The sequence below is a fragment of the Triturus cristatus genome, chromosome 3_2, assembly GCF_964204655.1.
Source record: "Triturus cristatus chromosome 3_2, aTriCri1.1, whole genome shotgun sequence".
NCBI classification, from domain to species: domain Eukaryota; kingdom Metazoa; phylum Chordata; class Amphibia; order Caudata; family Salamandridae; genus Triturus; species Triturus cristatus.
Window position 1 is genome coordinate 198,084,950 of NC_140584.1, and position 20,524 is coordinate 198,105,473.

At 40.3% G+C, this 20,524-nt stretch overlaps 1 protein-coding gene across 3 annotated transcripts in view; it reads right to left on the reverse strand.

Moving 5' to 3' along the window:
• Nucleotides 1–20,524, reverse strand: part of PARP9 (poly(ADP-ribose) polymerase family member 9) — an 828,079-nt gene that overhangs the window by 762,537 nt on the left and 45,018 nt on the right. The window contains exon 2 of one of the 3 annotated variants that reach the window (XM_085647495.1): nt 10,404–10,548. The exons of 1 other annotated variant lie outside the window; for it this stretch is intronic. In XM_085647495.1, coding sequence (XP_085503621.1) covers nt 10,404–10,521 — 118 coding nt within the window. In that variant the 5' untranslated portion in view covers nt 10,522–10,548. Of the gene's footprint in view, nt 1–10,403; nt 10,549–20,524 lie in introns of those variants that run through there. One more of the 3 variants, XM_085647497.1, reaches the window with a different exon arrangement.

Consider the following 20,524-nt stretch of genomic DNA (forward strand, 5'->3'; position numbering starts at 1 on the left):
TCCAAGCCATTCTTATAGCTTTGGGGGCCTGTAATACTATGACTTGTCACACTTGTAAGAGTGTGATGGTTAGTAGATGTGTTTCTACTGCCATTGGCAGGTGGGAGGGGCAATTGTGGTGCAAGCTGCAGTGGTCTCCCAGCGGGAGCCCCGGCACTTATTTTTTTTACAAATTAAGCACTGGTCTCACAGATATTTGGTATGAGCTGATTTCCTTAAATAAATAATCTGCTGTGGATATAATTATGTCTTGTTGACCTTTCTGCAAACCTTAATACAAAACTATGATGTGGGCCTGGATTTTGAACAAATGGCAATGGGCAACTATACCCAAGCATCTGCATATGTCAGAAATAATTGAAGCAAATTGAAGAAATTTAACTTAGCCCATGGAGCGAGGCAAAGATATCCTCAGCCCCCTCACTCTTTCTTCTTGCCATTGAGTCGCTATCAATAGATCTCCATACAAATCCCAAAATTAGGGGTATTCCTTTCAGCTTTAACTCTAAATAGCTAGCTATTTATGCAGATAATGTCCTGATGTTACAGAAGAAGCTAATCACGCTATTCCTAAAATGGTTGAAACTATTAACATCTATGCCAAAGATTCAGGATACACACTTAATCAGGACAAGGCATAAGTATTTCGCTTGAATAACTTCTGTCACCATTCTATTACAGGAGAGTCAGATCTAAAATGGCAGTCCAAAAAATGTAAAATATCTTGGCATAGAATTCAAAAAGATATTGGAGGAGACTAAAGATCATATAGAATTTAAATTCAAAACAAAAATTAAGAACCTAACTGTATCATGGTCACCAACATTTATTACGTGGTGGGGAAGGATAGAATGTGTAAAAATGTTGATTTTCTATGTTTGTAATGCAGAACATCTACAAAACTATTGACAGAATTATCTCAAAATGTATTTGGAAAAGCAAACACGCCAAGACATCTCTTACTGAACTAAAACATAACAAATTTAGTGGCAGTATGAATCCCCACCCCGCGTCTTTTAACTACCAAACATCTTTTTTGCAGAGACGCACCTGTTGGTGGCTATGTGCACCCAATACATCTCCACCAACTTGGCTAGCCATAGCAACAGATATTATTAAACCCACCTCTTTCATTAATATGTTAACAATATCACACTTGGAAGTTTCCCATTCATACAAAATAGTAAAAGATCCCATAATATCACTGTCTTGTTTCTCGATAAAAAATGTGAAAATGAAATTAGAAAATCTGAGATGGCTGTGAATTGGCTAAACACCACTGTTAAAAATGATGGAAAGAAGATATTCTGGCCAGCATGGTCAGAAAAAGGAATACGACTTATGAATAATTTTACAAATAAAGATAGCGATCTAATGTCTTTTACAGTGACTCTATTTTTTGATAATTTAACTTCACTTGTACCACAAGTGAAGATAAATCATCGAAAAAAAGAGTCACTATAAGAAATTCAAGTGTTTCTCAAACCATTAAATGCATTGAATTCTTAAACAAAAGAGCAAGGCAAGATTATATTGACAGCATAATATACAAAGTTTTGTGAAGTACAAACAATAAAGGCATGACACTTCAAACCCACTAGGGAACAAGTTACATTTTTACTTACAAAAATTAAACTTCCCCTGAATTGGTGCAATTAGAAATCCTATTAAAACATACGTAGAATAATTTAATTTCAAACACGAAGTCCTATAATCTTTACTTCTATCATTCTACTATTGACTAGGCCTGCTTTGTTACTCTCCGCCGGTCCTTCAATTACCCTGTTACCTTATATTTTACTCTTTTTCCCATAACTGAATCTTCTTTAATTATGTATTTATGGATTTAGTCCAATATAGCTCAATACAATTAATATGGGAAAATGAGAATCGCAAAGTAATCGAGATTTACAATATTTTTTACTTTACTTGACTCAGAAACCTGTATTAGACTGTCTTATTTGACAATACAAGCATACTTTTACAATATTTTTTTAAATACGTTTCTACATAAATCAATCAATCAGGATTTAAAAAGCACTGCTAATCATCTATGAGGGTTTCCAGACACTGTCACTGACATAGGCGGTTCAAGACATAATGTATATAATTTGGGTTTTGTTGAAAATCAATAAAACCTTTGGAAATAAAAATAATAGTGCTGTATCTGTGCTGCTATTATGTTGTACTGCATTTAAGTTGTCATTAGGCTCTTACGTTGTGTTGGGTTCTGTTGTGGCTTTTTTGTTCTGTTGCACCCTCTTATGTTTTTGTTCTGTTATTATGTGATACTGGCTATATGTGCCCTTGTGATATGCTGGTCATTTGCAGGCTTTCACAAGTGATGTCAGGTTTCTAGCCAAAAGAGGAACATACTTAAAATGAAATAAAATTATATAGTACTGCCAAAGAAGGCAGCATACCGCCACTGTAGCTCCAATACTAAATGTCAAAATTACTTACCTGTAATCTTCATTATCCTTAGACCTTAACATCTTTTTCACAGTTAATCAGAAAGGCAATGCAGCACACCCCAAAAGTAACCTGCACCCCTTAGACAATCTTATCTCCGGGTGTAGTCCAAAAGTTGTAAAAATTCATACAAAGAACACCGTAGATATCCGTTTTTGATATAACAGGATATATAATGTTTATTCGTTAATGATCATATGGATATCCAATTTTCACAGCGCAGCCGACGCGCGTTTCGCCCAACGGGCTTTCTCAAGGCTGCATATATACAAGAAAAAAGAGAAAACATGGTGTCTAATACTTTGTGTGAGCAGAAACATAAACAATATTATCAGCTGTATTATACCGTACATACTAGTACAAAACAAATCCATATTTTCATATATACAAACAACCATAAAAACCTGTCATATAGTCCAACAAATTGAAAATAACGCTCCAAGGGAGAGGGCCCCCCAAGAGATAGAAAGTAATCCCCTAGGTTAGGTGATTAATAGAGAGATAGATCCCGAAAGGTTCACCAAGTGGATAGGACGTCAAAGTCCAAAAAACAGCTGAATCACTCAGTCCTGTATCCTTAAATTATCTAAATTCGTCATGTGCATTCAACCGATAAATATAGTGAGTGTTAATGGGTGTGCCCATGTATTAGTACCAAGTCAACAAAGAGTGCATAACCGTAAGGTGCTCCAAGTCATGCTGTACGAGGTGATGAATCTCACCTAGTCAAGTTCACTGTATCGTTCGTCTTTGGTGTAAAAAACTCGAAGTTACGCCTAGAAAAAGAATGTGTCCTGTAATCACTCGCAATTTTACTAACAGTGGTATCTACCACATCGTCCATTGTGACATACCGTGTTGCTTACCTAATTCCCTCATATAGAGTACCACGAGTTAGACACTATCAGTGTTTTTCCGTATCAGTGTTTTTCCGTATCAGTAATGTATATAGTGTAACGAAGGACCAGGATCCGTCCCCTCTGCAATAAAAGTATAGTGCAAACAGATATTCACTATAATGTGCCGTAAAAGATCATTCCCATATAAAAAACAATTCAATACTGCCACAGTTAAGTACTCGAAAGACGTAAATACGTGTTGTAGTCTAGTAGTAACCATTACGTCAATTATGTCTATCTATAATACTTGACAATCACAATTTCATTGAAGAGACTTGGGACGACACTAGATATATGACAGAATAAAGACACAATATATACTTTTTATCGTTCCAAGATGGCCGCCAGGGCATGTAAACTAACTTCGACTATCTTATTCGTAAGTCCGCTCTCTATTTTGCTGACTTCATGCTCTACATACATTTCCACAATGGCGGGAAGCACTCTGATTCCAAACGCCCAGAAAATGTGGGAGAACTAGTTATGTGAACAAGGTGAGTGCGATATGGGTTTTGTCTAGGTTACGAATTAAACTTAGCGGGACCAAGCGCTTTATAATGACCATGGATACACTCCCGTACATATTCAAATTTAAATTTAGAAGCGAAATGATGTTTGGGAATAATAACGACACGCAAGACATATCGCGTATAATTGGTGCAATGCGATGTTTTATATAACACGCTGCCTCTTAAACGTATCAGTCAAACCGTAGGTCGTGAATAACCACCAATACGTACAAGTAAAGGATCACTGTTGACGTAATGGTTACTACTAGACTACAACACGTATTTACGTCTTTCGAGTACTTAACTGTGGCAGTATTGAATTGTTTTTTATATGGGAATGATCTTTTACGGCATATTATAGTGAATATCTGTTTGCACTATACTTTTATTGCAGAGGGGACGGATCCTGGTCCTTCGTTATACTATATACATTACTGATACGGAAAAACACTGATACGGAAAAACACTGATAGTGTCTAACTCGTGGTACTCTATATGAGGGAATTAGGTAAGCAACACGGTATGTCGCAATGGACGATGTGGTAGATACCACTGTTAGTAAAATTGCGAGTGATTACAGGACACATTCTTTTTCTAGGCGTAACTTCGAGTTTTTTACACCAAAGACGAACGATACAGTGAACTTGACTAGGTGAGATTCATCACCTCGTACAGCATGACTTGGAGCACCTTACGGTTATGCACTCTTTGTTGACTTGGTACTAATACATGGGCACACCCATTAACACTCACTATATTTATCGGTTGAATGCACATGACGAATTTAGATAATTTAAGGATACAGGACTGAGTGATTCAGCTGTTTTTTGGACTTTGACGTCCTATCCACTTGGTGAACCTTTCGGGATCTATCTCTCTATTAATCACCTAACCTAGGGGATTACTTTCTATCTCTTGGGGGGCCCTCTCCCTTGGAGCGTTATTTTCAATTTGTTGGACTATATGACAGGTTTTTATGGTTGTTTGTATATATGAAAATATGGATTTGTTTTGTACTAGTATGTACGGTATAATACAGCTGATAATATTGTTTATGTTTCTGCTCACACAAAGTATTAGACACCATGTTTTCTCTTTTTTCTTGTGTATATATGCAGCCTTGAGAAAGCCCGTTGGGCGAAACGCGCGTCGGCTGCGCTGTGAAAATTGGATATCCATATGATCATTAACGAATAAACATTATATATCCTGTTATATCAAAAACGGATATCTACGGTGTTCTTTGTATGAATTTTTACAACTTTTGGACTACACCCGGAGATAAGATTGTCTAAGGGGTGCAGGTTACTTTTGGGGTGTGCTGCATTGCCTTTCTGATTAACTTTAACATCTTTGGAATCGTGTATTCTTAGAGATGACTATTACTCTTGGTGGATGAGTATGTGGCGATATGCTAGCACCCAATACAACTGTCAACAACAACTTATTGCATTACGGATTAAACTCTACGATGTGCAGGTCCTTATAGCATATCCACTGTGAAGCATTTTTCAGACATCTTTGTCACAGTCATTAAGTATTGAGGTGAATTCCACCTCACAAACAGGGAAAAGGGAATCAGGAAGGAGTGTTCATCTTAGTAACCCACCCATCCTTGCGGGCGTCAGTAAGAATGAGTACCCACAATTCATCCTGATCTTGCCAACCATACCAAAGGCCAGCAGTTCATTACAATGACTGTGACAACGTAAGGATAATGAAGATAACAGTAAGTAATTTGGGCTTTACCCCTAGGTCCTTACATCCTCATCCCATTCATTTAATACTGATGAATACTAAAGCTTATATTTCCCGGCCAAATTGAACAAATAAATAAATGGCAGTTCACCATGAGAGGCAAGCAGAATTTAACTGTAAAAGAAGAGATATTAGTGAAGTAATCCAAATTTACATTATACGGTACAAACGTTCGTCCTAGTTCCCTAATTAGTCTACTGACTTAATGGAACTAGGAACACTGCCTGTAGTTTTCAAAGGTAAAATTCTGAAGAGCCTGTAAAACTAAAGGCAATTCCCAAGGAGGATAAAAGGCATTTGTCGAAGGACGCCATAAAGGAAAGCTCTTTGGCAGTCTAATTCCCAGATTCTCATTGTGAAGGAAACCAACCCAAGATTCTTTGAAGGCTTTGAAAGCTGCCCACAGAACTTTGAAAGTGGTAACAGCTACCCCTCTCTGAAAACCCTCAAACAGAAACTGAAGTACCATGTTAATACTGCATGCTACAGGAGTGACAGATTTAGAAGAACACCAAAGTCAGGCATTTTTCTAGTGTCTGGAATAGGCTCTGAAAGTGGAGGAGCATCCAGATTGTTGGATGGTAGCTGCTAAATGTTCTGGAATATCTTGGCTTAGCAGCCAGAGGCAGTTCTCCAAGGTGGAGTAAAAGACATGGAGAGTAGGAGAGGGACACAGGATCTCTTTGACCAGTGTAGAACTACCACAATTACTTCCACTAATTCCCTCTGAATCTTTAAGAGTAGGCAACTAATTAAGGGAATTGGAGGAAAGGCATAGAGAAGAACAGGAGACCAAGGAATAGATGGGTCGTCCACAACCCCAGCACTCTGTGTAGGAAATCAAGATCAAAAGTTCCTCAGCAAAGAATTTAGCGAAAAGGCAAACAGGTCTATCTGTGGATTTCCAAATCTGATGCATATCTCCTGAAAGACAGACTTTGTGAAGCACAGATCCTAGAATGTCAAAAATGTATGGCTCAGAGAGTCTTTCAGTATATACTCTCCCCTCTGATATAGTCTGCTTTTGTTCTGCCCAAGTCGCCATCTTCATTGCCACCATATTAAGGGATATTGATTTTGATGCCTCTTGTCTCTTGACATATGCCATTGCGATCTGGTTGTTTGTCCTGATCAAAAGATGTTGATGGAGAATCTGTTGTGTCACTGGAGTGTACCTCTTGAATTCCATCTATGATGGTTGCCAGTACTTGAGTAGATAGAGAAGCGAGGGTCTTAGATGGAGTCAGGCCCAAGTAACTAGAAATATGCATGAAGCAATAGGACCGTGCACTTTTAGAAACGTTCTTGCTGGAGCCCAACTTTAAGCAAGTACAGAGGAAAGGAGCTTCCTCAACTTCTCTACACTTTCTAGAAGGTACACCAAGCCCAAATCTATTCTGAATCAAGCTTCTATAAGTGTTTGATCCTGTGAGGGTGTTACAAGACATTTTGGGCGATTTATCAACAGAATGTGTATATGCAGTTTTGCATGACAATTCCTGAAGAGCCGACACCCTTGAAGATGCCACCAGAAACCAGGTGTCCATGCATGGAAACAAGTGGATACCTTGAAGATGTACAGAAGAGAGCAGAAGTGACATCATTTTGGTGAAGACCCTCGTTGCAACTTTGATACCAAGGGGCAAGGCTGGAACTGATAGTGTTTACCCAACCTGGCAAATCTCAGATATATTTGGTGAGAGATCTCTATAGGAATATGGATGAACGGGTTGCTGCCAGTTGAAACAGCAGAAGTACGAGATTGGTGAAAGGATGAGGAGGGTTTTCCCTTCTTGAAAATCTTGTCAAGTTTCTTTTCCAATTCCTTTCTGAACAATTAGTGTCCAGCAAAGGGGAGACATACGAATGTTTTTTCTTGGTCGGGCTGTCAGCATGCCAATATTGTAAAAAAAAAAAAATGTTTCCTTTCCACGATGAAAGCCCCTTCAGATAGAGGGGATGCTCTGACTACATCAAAAGCTGCATTTGAGAGAGAGTCAGACTGTCTTTCCATACTTTCCAATAGGGCTGTGCATTCAGTTACTTACCAATTGTTTTAAAGTGCTCTTCAAAGTCAGAAACTGGACTCTGACTTGTATAAGCTGTGTATATGCCTGCTCTCATGGCCAGATTTGATCCCACATATGCTTTTTTTGAATGCTGAGTCCACTCTCATCAATAGAGTTTGTAAGCATGTTCTCCTCTGCTACGGATGATCTCCCAACGAGATATGCCACCAAGGAATCCACTGGCACAGGCTCTGGCATCTTTTTCTCCATTTCATCAAGAGGGTATAACTTTGATATGAAACCTAGCACCACAATCCTGTCATGATCTTTCCACTCTCTGAGAATGACATCTAGGACATATTGATGAGTGGGAAATGAAGGAGCATTTGCTTTAAGCAACTGAAGTAATACAGGTTCAGTTTAAGTAAAAGGGACCTAAACAGCAGGGGATTCAGGGCAGAATGTTAGGCAAAAACTCTTACTCGATGTATTTACCCTTTTGCTCATTATATTGAAAGACATTCTCTTCATCAGTAGCAGAAAAGATTTAAAACATTTTCAACTTATGTTTAGAGGAGTCTTTAGCTTTTGACAAAGTGAATGCCTCCAACAAAATCTTCTTCACTTTTCCTTCAGAATCTGCATCATATGAAAGTCTTCAAGATTTTGTTCTTGGAGAAGGAGATTGGAAGGCGAATTAAAAAGAATCAGGGCTAGAAGGGTCCACATGTCTATCCTTTTTCAAGTGTTTCCTAATGTTGTTCCTAAGTTGCCTTGAAGTTCAGAAATTTAAAAAATATAGTCATCTGAAATCGATGATCAAGGGTCTAGTACAGAGCAAACACAAACTTAACTGTCATCGTCCTCCTTAAGCAGTGAGAGGAGCGTTATAACCCGGAAATAATACAAATGAGCATGCACCAAAGCCACCCAGAAATTCCTTAAGCGCATTTATGAGAGACAGCAGAAAATATGAGGGTTAAGTCCTGTGAGCCTGATATCCATAGAGAACTTAACATGAACAAAGGTAAGAAAAGAACGTCACTGCCGCTGCCTGCTAACTCCCGGTTGCTCGTGAGCTAGCAGTCACCCAGTAGAGGTTCTGGGCTTCCTCAAGCTCTCTCAGGGCCTTTATCTCCCATGTAGCACCACTTCACTCTCCATTGCCTGGAAGCAGAGAGTCCTAGTGTGATAAAGGTGGAGATCCAAGCCAGGCAGGGACCCCATCCAATTTCCTCTACCTAGTCACAGCAGAAAAAAAAAGCTATATGATTTGTGGGAAGTTGTCCTTCTTATTGACGACCATAAGGTTGGGCGGGTTACTAAGACGACCACTCTTTCTTCCTAATTTCTTTTTGCATGTCATGAGGTGAGATTCCGCCCAATACTTAATGACTGGGAAGAGGACGTAGTGATATTATGATACCTACCAGTGTACAACCACATCACATACCATGTCTTTAAATAACAATCGTCAAGCTCAAGTGACTCAGTCCAGTATTTTTTTTGTCACATTACAGTGATGCGGCGTGCAAGAGCCACTGAGCAGAGAGAGAAGGGCCTCAACCACAAAACCAGTCTTAAAACGCTGTGCACTTTGGGCAGGGGATGGAGGTTAAAAGCTCATGCAGGAAGTTTGTGTGAGCTGTGTCTTCACTGGTAGTCTTTGTCACTGAGCAGCGGCTATGCTGTGCAGGCAAGGCATCTACCAATCAGGGCTCACTGTCCAGGCATCCACAGTGAGCAGTCATCCGACTACATATTAAAGGGGCCACTCATGTTTTATGCCGCGTAGGACTAAAACAGTCGTCACGCTGAGGGACACTACCATTCCGTTGTTTGTGAAGCTTGGTGAGGCACAATTGAAAGATCCCTTAACGGCGCCAGCATTCAGCAAGAAAACGAAATTAGAAAACCCATCCAAAATAATGTACAGCACGTGATTATCTGAACCTTGCACACCTCTTGCTGCTTTTTTCCCAAGGGCTTTAAGCTTAGAATCACAGATCCCCAGTGAGTCCACTCAACTTTTCTGATATTTTAAAGTTACTCTGGCATCCTAAGAAGCACCCCTCTCAAAGGTGTTTACCAATCACAGATGTGACTCTTCAGTGTGATGCAGTGGACATACATTGACGGGTGATTGGGTAAGTAAAAAGGGCTCAGAAAAAAGTTAACCATAATATGCAATAGAAAATACTCCAGAATAGCTTTTTGCCAAGGGATTTAAACTCAACATCTAGGCACAGCTTCAGAGTTCAAGTTGTGTGCATCAAAATAAAACTGTTGGGTCTCTCTATACAGACTACATTTGATCAATCTACATGAATCTTCCAGAATCCATCGGATTTAAATGTAGTTTTCTATTTTTAATAAATATTTTGTGTAGCCACAATTATTAGGGATCAAAGCAGGCTTTTCCTACTGTATAAACATTCCCAGACGCTGTCAATACACTCAAAAAATGAGAAGCTCTCATTCAAGTATAGCCTTCAAAAAGTTAGACAAATCCTCTAGCTGGTAAATGTGCAAGTATTTTGGAAGCAAAAAAAAAAAGGTCTGACAAAGATTCAAAAGCGCATCAAGAGTGACCACCATGTGAAGACTATGGAGGCACTAGCAATACGGCTAGATACACATTACACACATTCACAAGTCACAGAACTGCATCTGTGGGCACAAGCCTGGTGGTGATGCAGAGTTTATGAAAAGCTTCTTCCAGGAAAGAGAGTTCCAAATGGAAGTGTAAAGGGTACCTGTAGTGAATGTAGATCCCCCTTCTCCAGCACCAGAATCCATTGCTGACGTGTGTCGCCCAGCCATGTTATTGCTTGTGGACGGTCTAAATCCAAGTAAATCCAAAAAGAATTCCATGCAGTTTTAAAATGACGAACCAGCGGTCTGTAGAGAAGAAATATTAAGTGTAAGATGAAGAGGGGATACTGGTATCCAAGATACCAACAGCATCAGATGTTGAAATAAGATTCAGAGATAACCTCAACTTTTTAATCTGCTTTTTTTGGTGTGTAGATATAAGCAACTGAGAAACATATAGCAGAAAATAAGAACAAATGCTGGAAAAGCCCCTCTGTTTACCTAATGTGCATGGGTGGGATACACCGTAGTGTATCACATCTAAGGGCCACTATCTTTTTCTGGTTCTCTTAATTCCTAGAAAACTATATCCACTAAGTCAAGCAGGGTTTCTTTACAAGTAGTCCCACTACATGCAAAGTCCCTCAATGTTCTGCACTTCCTACGTCGGCTCTCATATGAATGCAGAGGATTCATTCATAATTATCCAGCTCGATAAATGTCAAAAAGGTCACCATCAGGTTCCAAACCGATGAAAGACAAAAACTGGATCTACCACAATTGGATTTATATGACAGAAGGCTGACAACGTTCTTACTGCCTCATCGACCCTTCACTTCTGAGTTAGACTTGGATAGGCATCATGGGTCCCATTCAACCGCCTGTCCACAAGATTTGCAGTCGGAGTGCTGTCTTTGACAGCAACTGTACCTTCATTCCTTATATAAACTCACTCATCAAGGTGCAATCTACCAACTTTACTTTTTTATGGGCACCCACGTTTTCCTCTAATTCCTCCAAAAGATTGCACTAGATAACCACTTCACCTCTGTTCCTGCAACAGGATTTTTTCTGGTCTGCCACAAAATTCACTAGACAAAATGATGTGCCTTTTCTCCCGTCTCCAGAGTTATGAGATAGCAACTTGTGGTTTAAGGGTTTCAAATAAGTAAAGCAGTTCAGCCTAACAGGAACACTCAAACCATACAAACATACACACACATGCATCCATGTACATAGATAAAACACGTACACACACAAAAACAATATGCATACAGGCCTCCAAACACATATTCTGACACTAGTACAGGCACCTATACACAAAGGCAAAGTACATTAACGAACAGAAAGGCATACACCTGTACACCAGCAGGGAGGAGAGAATTACATGTATTAAATGTTTTAAATGTATTTTACACTTTACTTCTGGAAGTTTGGAATAAAATGATTTAGGGAGTAAAATACAAGCAACTGTGATTCCCAATAGGAGCATTTTTATTAGTGTTAATAATTACAAATACATTCATTTTAAACTGTAGCTATTTATTTGATATAATCCATGTTGCCTTTGAAGCTCGAAATGTGCATATATGATCAGATTCATTTTGTAACATTTCACATACAGTCTTCGGGTCAAGCAGCAATCAGACCGCCTTATTGGAGCAGGTGTCTACTGCGCTAACTACCCTATACATATTATTATGACAGTGAGCAGAAACTTATGTAGAATTCTATTTACCTGTTAAACTCAATATTTTAGGTCTTGGCAACCAGACAGCTTTTAGCTGTCCGTAGGTGAAAGCTTCCTGTGGACCAGTACAAAAACTTAGTGTGCTTAGAACTTGCCCACTGCTAACCATTAGTTGGCTTTATAGCCACTCTAACGTGTTGGCTTCTTTTTCAATGGCTTGCCTTCCTCTTCTTGTGTCAGTCCCTCCGCTGGCTTCTTTGCCATTCTTTTGACCAGGTAACTTGTGCCCTTTCACGGCACATATTTAGGGCACTTTTTTTTTCTTTTTGTCTAACATTCCCTGAGAGATTTTTTTTTCTTACTTTCTCTCATGTGCTGCTTATCCTCCTTCATATCCACCCACCTGTTCTTCTCCTTCACTCACCCCTTGGTTGCTCACCTATCCCTCCCAAGCCTTCAGATAGATTAATTTACTGTAACTTTTTTGGGAGGGTCCAGCAGCTTCCATTTGCTGTGGTACCTAGCAAGCGCCTTTGCACCTCTTCTTTATTGCAGCCAATAATTTTATTAGCCATATAAAAAACAGCATTGACACCCAAAATATAAGAAAAAGAAGAATGTGGTATTCCGAAACTCACGGTCTGAAAATGGATTTTTATTTGGGGTGAGAGGTCGACTAATTCAAGGAATAATAAAGCTATCCAGTCAGGGTGAACCTCAAAAGTCACTAAATTAACCAGAGCTCAACACCCATGTAGCTATGGCACAGAACAGATAGCCTTAACTTGGGGCAATGCGTAAAGTGTTTATACACAGTACCAAAATAGCAAAAGTCAAAACACCAAACAATAAAAACCCCAAACCGATTAGAACAATAGAGTACATTTTCATAAATAAAATGACAAAAATCCAATATGTGAATCTGGAGATATGAGTTTTTAAAGTTTTAAGTGAAAATAGCACAAAAAAGGGCTAAGCACCAATCATAGCCCATGGTTGTGAGAGACCAGGGTCTAGGTGCACTTTAAGCTTGACTGCTTACTCTATCATAACAGTGACAGATATCCCGTCCACCGAAATATCAATCCCATAGAATTTAATGGGATTGACATTTCGGCGGTCGGGAGATCCGTCCTTGTGCCGAGATCTAAATCAGGCCCTTAGTCAGCAAAATGGAAGCAAAAATCTTTCAGTGAGGCAAGGCAGCAAGCTGTATCAAAGAAGGTCTCACCAAAGTTGGAAAGGGGTTGAACAAGGTCCAGCAGAAGCTGTTGTTTTTTACAAGAAAAGCTCTGAGCAGAAAAAGTCAAATTCTTCGCCCAGAGAAGTTATTGTGTCGGGCAGATACACTTGACGCCTTCACCCGGTCCGGATAACAACACAGGGACTTAGTCTCTTTTTTGGAGATCAAATTCCTCCAGAGGGGCAAGGCATCAAGTTACCATAAAACAGGGCTTGATACCTTCTCACCAAGGTCCTACAGAAAAGGAGTTGGTGCTGCAGAAAAGCTCCAACTAGGCTTGAACCTGATTCTTCAACCCGGGGAGGTTGCACCTTCACTATCTGGTCAGTGGTCCCGGTCCTCCAGAGGTATTGAAGTCCAAAATGTGCAGAGGCAGTCTTCACCTGAGGCTCCTCAATGGTCTTAAAGCTTTCAGGGCATGATCCTGCCAAGACTTTGCAGAGTCCAGGGCAGGTCGAGTTAAAACTGAGCAACTGATCACCCAGAAAAACATGTTTTTTCAACTTTGACCTGTAACCCCACAGGTCAGACCACTAACCCTTGGACTCCACTTCTCTGTCCTGGGTACATAAGCAAGCAAATCCAGTCCTTCAGAGTTCCTCTCAGGTTACAAAAGCAGGGTTCAATCTTCTATTGTTTCGCAGGTCTAGAAATTGTTCTGAGCAGAGCGCCTTGGCGTGCCACATTTATGGTCGGCACCTGCCAGTGGGAGAGAGTGACTCCTGGTGCCTCACTTACCAAAGAGGCAACCCTACCCACTTTTGTATCAGTTCCTGTTTGCCCTACGGCAAACAATCCCACAATGCACAAGATGGAGAAACCATTCCTCCCTTATACAGAGCCTTTGTGCCCATCCAGAGGTGTGGCCAGACTGGGGGACAAAGGACTGTCTTCTCCGGGTCCCACCTTAAAATTACTTGTGAAAGGGCAGGCCCATGTTCAAGTTAATGAGGTTCCTGGGTCCACCATACTTGTCTTTAAGCAAGGGAAATAAAAACACCTCCCCCACACACAGGCCATTGTTCCTGCCTGGGAGCAGTAAAAAAATTTACTTTACCAATGAACTAGACTTTCAATAGATAGGACAATTCGTCTTTGAAGCACTTTTGTAGCTGTTACCTGTCAAACATTAAAGATTAAAGTTTGTAATTTGTATTTCGACCTTTTCTAGTATTTAGCTACAGACCTGCCAGAGAAAATAGTTTTTGAGCTAGCTACTGGAGAAACATGTATTTTTTAATTTTGCACAAGTTCCACTTTTAAATATCAGGCACCCAGTATTGGTGGGTGACAAGGTGAACTTAGGAGTGACTTATTAATAATTAAAAACAGTGTTTTCTGTCTGTCCAAAAGGATTATTTGACAGGTCCGTACAGCAGGATTTAGGTTCCTGCACTTAGGGTGCACAAGGTAGCCCAGAAGCCAGGTGTTCTCTTTTGGTACAGTGAACGGCACAATCAGTGCTGCAGTCTACAAGTGATATTTAACTTTCCATGCCATGGGTGTATTTCTAAACCATATACTATGGCCTTATAGGAAAGGTATATATGCCAACAGGGGTAATCCAATTGCAACATATTTAAAGGGGGAGCAGATGCACTTTACTCCTGGTTATCAGGGGCAAAGTGCATGAGCTATAAATTGAGTGGTACAAAAGGGGATGGTGATGGACGGAGCATCAGAACCAATCAAACACTCACACCCAGTCAACAGATCTGGGTTTGATCCATCACCGTTCTTTAGCCCACTCTGCCACCCCAGTTCAGACATGGCCATATGCAAATCAGTCTGACCCTGTGCCTCATGGGAACAGTCCAGGCCGAACTGCCAAGCCATGCCTTCCCTAGCCCGGAAACAAGCTTCCTAGGACCGGTTTCTGGCATTTCAGCTGTCTTCAGCCAGACTTGCTTGAATCCAGTGGCAAAGTGAGCAAGGGACTCACGTCTGAGCATACCCTGCCAACTTATGGCGAACAAAGCGGTACAAAAGGGGGTGGTGATGGACGAAGCATCAGAACCAATCAAACACTCACACCCAGTCAACAGATCTGGGTTTGATCCTTCACCGTTCTTTAGCCCACTCTGCCACCCCAGTTAAGACATGGCCATATGCAAATCAGTCTGACCCTGTGCCTCATGGGAACAGTCCAGGCCGAACTGCCAAGCCATGCCTTCCCTAGACCGGAAACAAGCTTCCTAGGACCGGTTTCTGGCATTTCAGCCGTCTTCAGCCAGGCTTGCTTGAGCTATACATTGAGCAAAACAGATAGGGCAAAAACTATGGAGGGGGTGGGGGGATTATGCAACAGATGGTCATTTCCTCCACTCACCATAGTGAAATGCACCACTGCCCACCTAAATACATCACCATAAATTTTAATTTCCCTACAATGCTGGGAAAACACCTGTGGCCAACACGCTAGTTGACATGAAAACCAGTTTAAGGGTTTAAGGGACAGGAAGGGATCGATCCATAGGTAGACAATATGTAATTAAACAATACATTTTTATCACAAACACTTACTGAAGCAAATTAAGAAACCGCTCACGTCAAAAGAATCTCACACTGGATTGTTTCCTTCAGCTATAATTGGGGAAGAGTTTCCAATAGACCCATTACATTTCATAGTATATCAAAATCTGGAGCCAGTATGCCTCCCGTATCAGACTCTCCAGCTATCCCTCTCCTATAAGTCAAGAAACCCATAGGTTGCTGTTTGATTAGAGAAAAGGCACATTTCCCCCCAAAGTGCACTATTAATCTAAGGAGGCCCCACAAAGAAACTTTAAACCCAGGGCAATATTTTTTAATGTTTGCATATCAGAGCTTCTCTTGAAGTCAGCATTACTCAAGACTGCGAAGATGTGGACTAGTCAGATCAAAAAGATGCGTTCAGCCAGGATTCACTCGAGACTCACTATGCAGAACAGGAAGGACAAAGCTTCTTGGTGATCAAAGCAAGTAGTGGTTGGAGAAGGTTTTGCAAAGAAAGAGCCAAATAAAGAGCAAGTGTCCCAACTGAAGGCATGAAAGCAGGCTGCTGAGCTTGAGGATCTGACAGGAGACTGCAGCACTGGGGAAGAGCTGGAAACTGGCTTGAAAGATAGGAAGCAAGAAGGGAGGCTGAAAAGCAAGGGACACGATTAGAAATGTAAAGCAGGAAGAATACAAACAGTTTGCAGTGAAGAGAAAGGCCAAAAGGCAGAATACTGACAGGGAGTTACCATTTGGTGGAATCAGTTGTGAATCATATGGTCTAGTAACGAGGTGCCTTTATGTATTGGAGCTACCAAGAATGCAGATCTGCGACGTAGCAGAGGCACTATTCAGAGATTACACAACATTACACAGACTCCGATGTCTGTGTCTGTTGCTACTTCAAGGAACACAATATTTTCCTCATGCCATTTCCCATGAGAATTTTCTTGCAGAATAACAGGCATTCCACTTGCTTTCCACTAACCTCAAGGTATCATAGATGATGACTTCCAACTAACCAACCCTCAGAGCTGGCCAGGCCACCACAGCAAGAAAGATACCTGGCACAATGTGAAGCTGGATGTGTGTGCACGGTAGATAGGATCAGGAACAAGACGTGAAGAGGTCTGCAAACCATTCCAATACACATCAATCATTTTGACTGCAGCCTTTGTTATCAATTCATGCTGACTGGGTTGGTCTTCACTGCCATCACCATGCACATCTCTGATTCTTTGTTTGTGGGCCCCTCACGGGGAGCCTAGAAAGCTTACCAACATTTTGCGTTGACAGTTACCTACCTCTTAGAACTACAGTATGAAGAGAAAGTTGCACCTCAAGCTTCATTGCTTGAGTACTCTTAAAGACAGGTATTATGAGAATGCTAATATTCACTGCACCACTGAGATTATCCCCATAATGCACTGCAGGGCCTTTTATTAAAAAAATTGTGTTGCTCGTTTCTTCGCCTGTAGTGGTCCTAGGATGATGGGACCACCACCAAACTGTTCAGCACTATATGCTCTCGTTTTCCGGATCATCTTCTCACCTTTCCAGCTTTGTTAGTGTATTTAAAAATTCTTCATGGCTGGAGCTTTTGCTCCATAGCTGCAAGGGTGATTTCCTTTACGGTTAATGTGTATTCATGAAAAAAACATTGTTGATGGAGTTCTTATTTTCCTTTGGAAAAGAATCTAAATCTTGCCTCCAACAAATGTATGTCATGGACCATACATATAACTTTAAGTTCTGCTATCCGACATCTTGTGGATTTATGGCTAAAGTTTTTTTTTCAGCACAAAATATTCCTAGTTCGTGCAAGAAACTCATGATACCACACCCAAGCCGGAAGAGCCGTTATGTATTTATTTAACTTCAGATATGTGCACAATGATATCGCGCAGCAGCTCACTTATTTTACATATTGCTAAACATAATGGGTTGTGTTGTTTAAAATTCCAACTGTATTATTCGAAGAGCTATTTTTCACAGCAATTTTTGTATTGCTTTTCATTTATGCTTTATTTCTGTTTTAATCACGGTACAATAGAGTTATTTTTGAAAACTTTCTATAGAGTATTAATGAAATGCAAGGGGCAGGTCAAGTAGTCACTTCCTACAGGGAATTAGAATGATTTAATGTATATTTTTTTTCAGCCAGCATATTACTCTTGCCTCCTCTCCCTCATAACCTATTTCCCATTTTCTGGTTCTCCAGCGCCACACGGTCATACGAACGGCAACAGAACTATGCAAATATACTCCACTGCACACAAAAACCAAAAGTAAAAAACATTTTAATTTTCAAAGTCAAGAGCTCTAACTTTCAAAAATGCGAGAGTGACTACATTGCAAATGTGTTTACTCTTTCTGTGAGAGAAAGACATACACTTAACTGCCTGATGCTATAATTGATCCTTCAGGAGTGTAGTGGATCCTCCATTCATTCCCTCACTTGCGACTATCGCCACTAAGTTTCAGGGCAAGTGACACATGTGAGCCAGGTTAAGGGGAATGGGATAGATAGAATGAGGATATGTCTCATGTGCTGCTTGGCCCACACTTGTGTATATGCAGTCACAGTCTGGCTACTTTCTGTGTGCCGGATGTGATGTACTGGGGGTAAGATCCAACAGTGGAAAAGAAAAAGGTTATGACAATCATTACTTTACTAAGCATCAGTCTTTATTTACACTATCAACCTTGAATCCTCTATCTGGTTATACCTCTGCTAAAGAGGCTTGTCCTGCTTCCTCTGTAAAGCCCAGTGTTCAGTACTCCTGGTGAACATAATACAATCATACAGGTCTAATTTACTATTAAATAATATTAGCACAGCGGTATATAGAAACATTCAGCTATGTCAGTGCACAGTTGTGGTGAGAGATTCTGGAATACCCTTTGCCTTCATGTACTATATCATACATTGAGAAGAAAACTGAGATCAATGTAGTTTTAGCGCTTAGACACCCAACAACCTGCATGCAACCAGGTGAGTCTTGAATGCTGAACCAGAAGGGACAGTTTGTAGTGCTGGGAAGGTTAAGGCCTACAGTTGGTGCTATAGTGTAAAATGCAATTAGTGTGATGTGTGAAATGCAAGTTTCGATGTCAAGCCTGTATATTAGCACGAAGCAAATGAACTGAATCCTTAACTTATGAACTAATCTTACTTGGGTTTTGATCTTTCAGCAGGTACCAAAGAAAAAAATGTAAAGCAGGTTCTGAACTTGGAACTCTGGAGCGGGTGAGTCCTAATGCTTCAACAGTGGAGACCACAATTCAGCACCATAGGAACAAGGGTGCAGCAGTGGGATCAGTTGGTCTGGTATAAGAATATCTGAAATCAGAAGAGATGTTACGTCCTCCTGTTTATAAGTCTCCAGGGTAGTCAAAAAGATACAGACAGGGTGTGATTTTTATACAAAGTCACACAAAATAGTTGGAGCCACACCCAAGAACTGTAGTTGGAGGAAGCCTCATGGGAAAGCAGAGTGTTGTGGACAGGGTGTGGCTTTTAAATTATGTCAGACCCAAGGTCCACATGGGGACTGCACTTTCACAGGGTTGTAAGCAACAGGTGCTACTATCACCCAAAACAATACCAATCTTTCATTGGCTATAAAATATTGAAAGGCTGAATGAACCCTACTAATATGGAGACCACAGCCCTACATGTTGCACACGGTTGACAGTAAAATCTTAACATGCGAAGCGAGCTGAATTCCCAGGATAACTGTAATTCTGATGTCTTCAGCAGTTTTTAAGATGGAGTCTCACAATGCCTAATCTGGACATCCTCTTTGCCTTTTCATTCTTTCATGAGGTAAAGCCTCAGATTCATGAAAAACAACGGTGATGATAGAAATACAGGGTAGAGGAAATGGAAAAACTGTTAATATGGTGGCTAGTGTTTCCAGATTGCAATCCAGTGGAGATTGTTTTTTTTATTATTCCAAACGAAACACAGGCACTATAATAATAAATGGTTTAGTACCAGCTGCTCTTAGAGAATACTACGGTGTCCTACCACAATATCGATTTTCAATATCGACCACCAAGAATATCAACTGACACTGTATTGTCAAGATAGTTCTATATAAAGCGGTCTAATTTACTATTCCTAACTTCATATCTCACCTAATTGCCTTGAAATTGCAAGGGGTACAAGGTTTTGTCCATTATGACAAACCTTTTCATAGACCATTTTGAAAGGCTTCCTGTCTTTCACTAATCCATTCAGGAACGAACTCAATTATCCATTCAGGAATTAAGACAGAACTTCATGCCTTAAATGAACTGATAAACAAATGTAATCCAGTCTATATAGTTCACCAACACTTAGGCACAAAAGCAGAAAATGAGAGTTATGTACAACACTCTTTAGGTGGCATGCAAAGCGTATTGCCCTTGGCACATACTATTGCCATCAACCATTTAGCTTACACATGGACTTGCCTTATAGTCTTTTCTTTCATCCACATATAATTTGTAATCTTATAGAGAACTACTTTGTAGAATCAGACCTCCTGGTATCTGTTAATTAGATGTATCAGGGAAGCTTATATAAACAAGGGAAAAAAGAGCATATTTTTCAATAAGAAAAGTTAGTAATCCCAAAAGGTAAAAGACTCACCAACCTAGAAAGGCTCACATTTAAACGTGCCGGTAACCATGTTAAAATATTGTGAGCAAACACTGCCATATATTGAGATGCCTGGACAATTTACACTGGTAAATCAAAATGTGCTTTCAAGAAAGGCAAAAAAGGTTAGAGAATTTATGGTCATGGTACAAGTAGTCCTATTGGCAAAACCAATAGTTTGGTGCCAGCTGCAAATGTTTTGGCTTTCATCCCTGCTTGTTTTGTA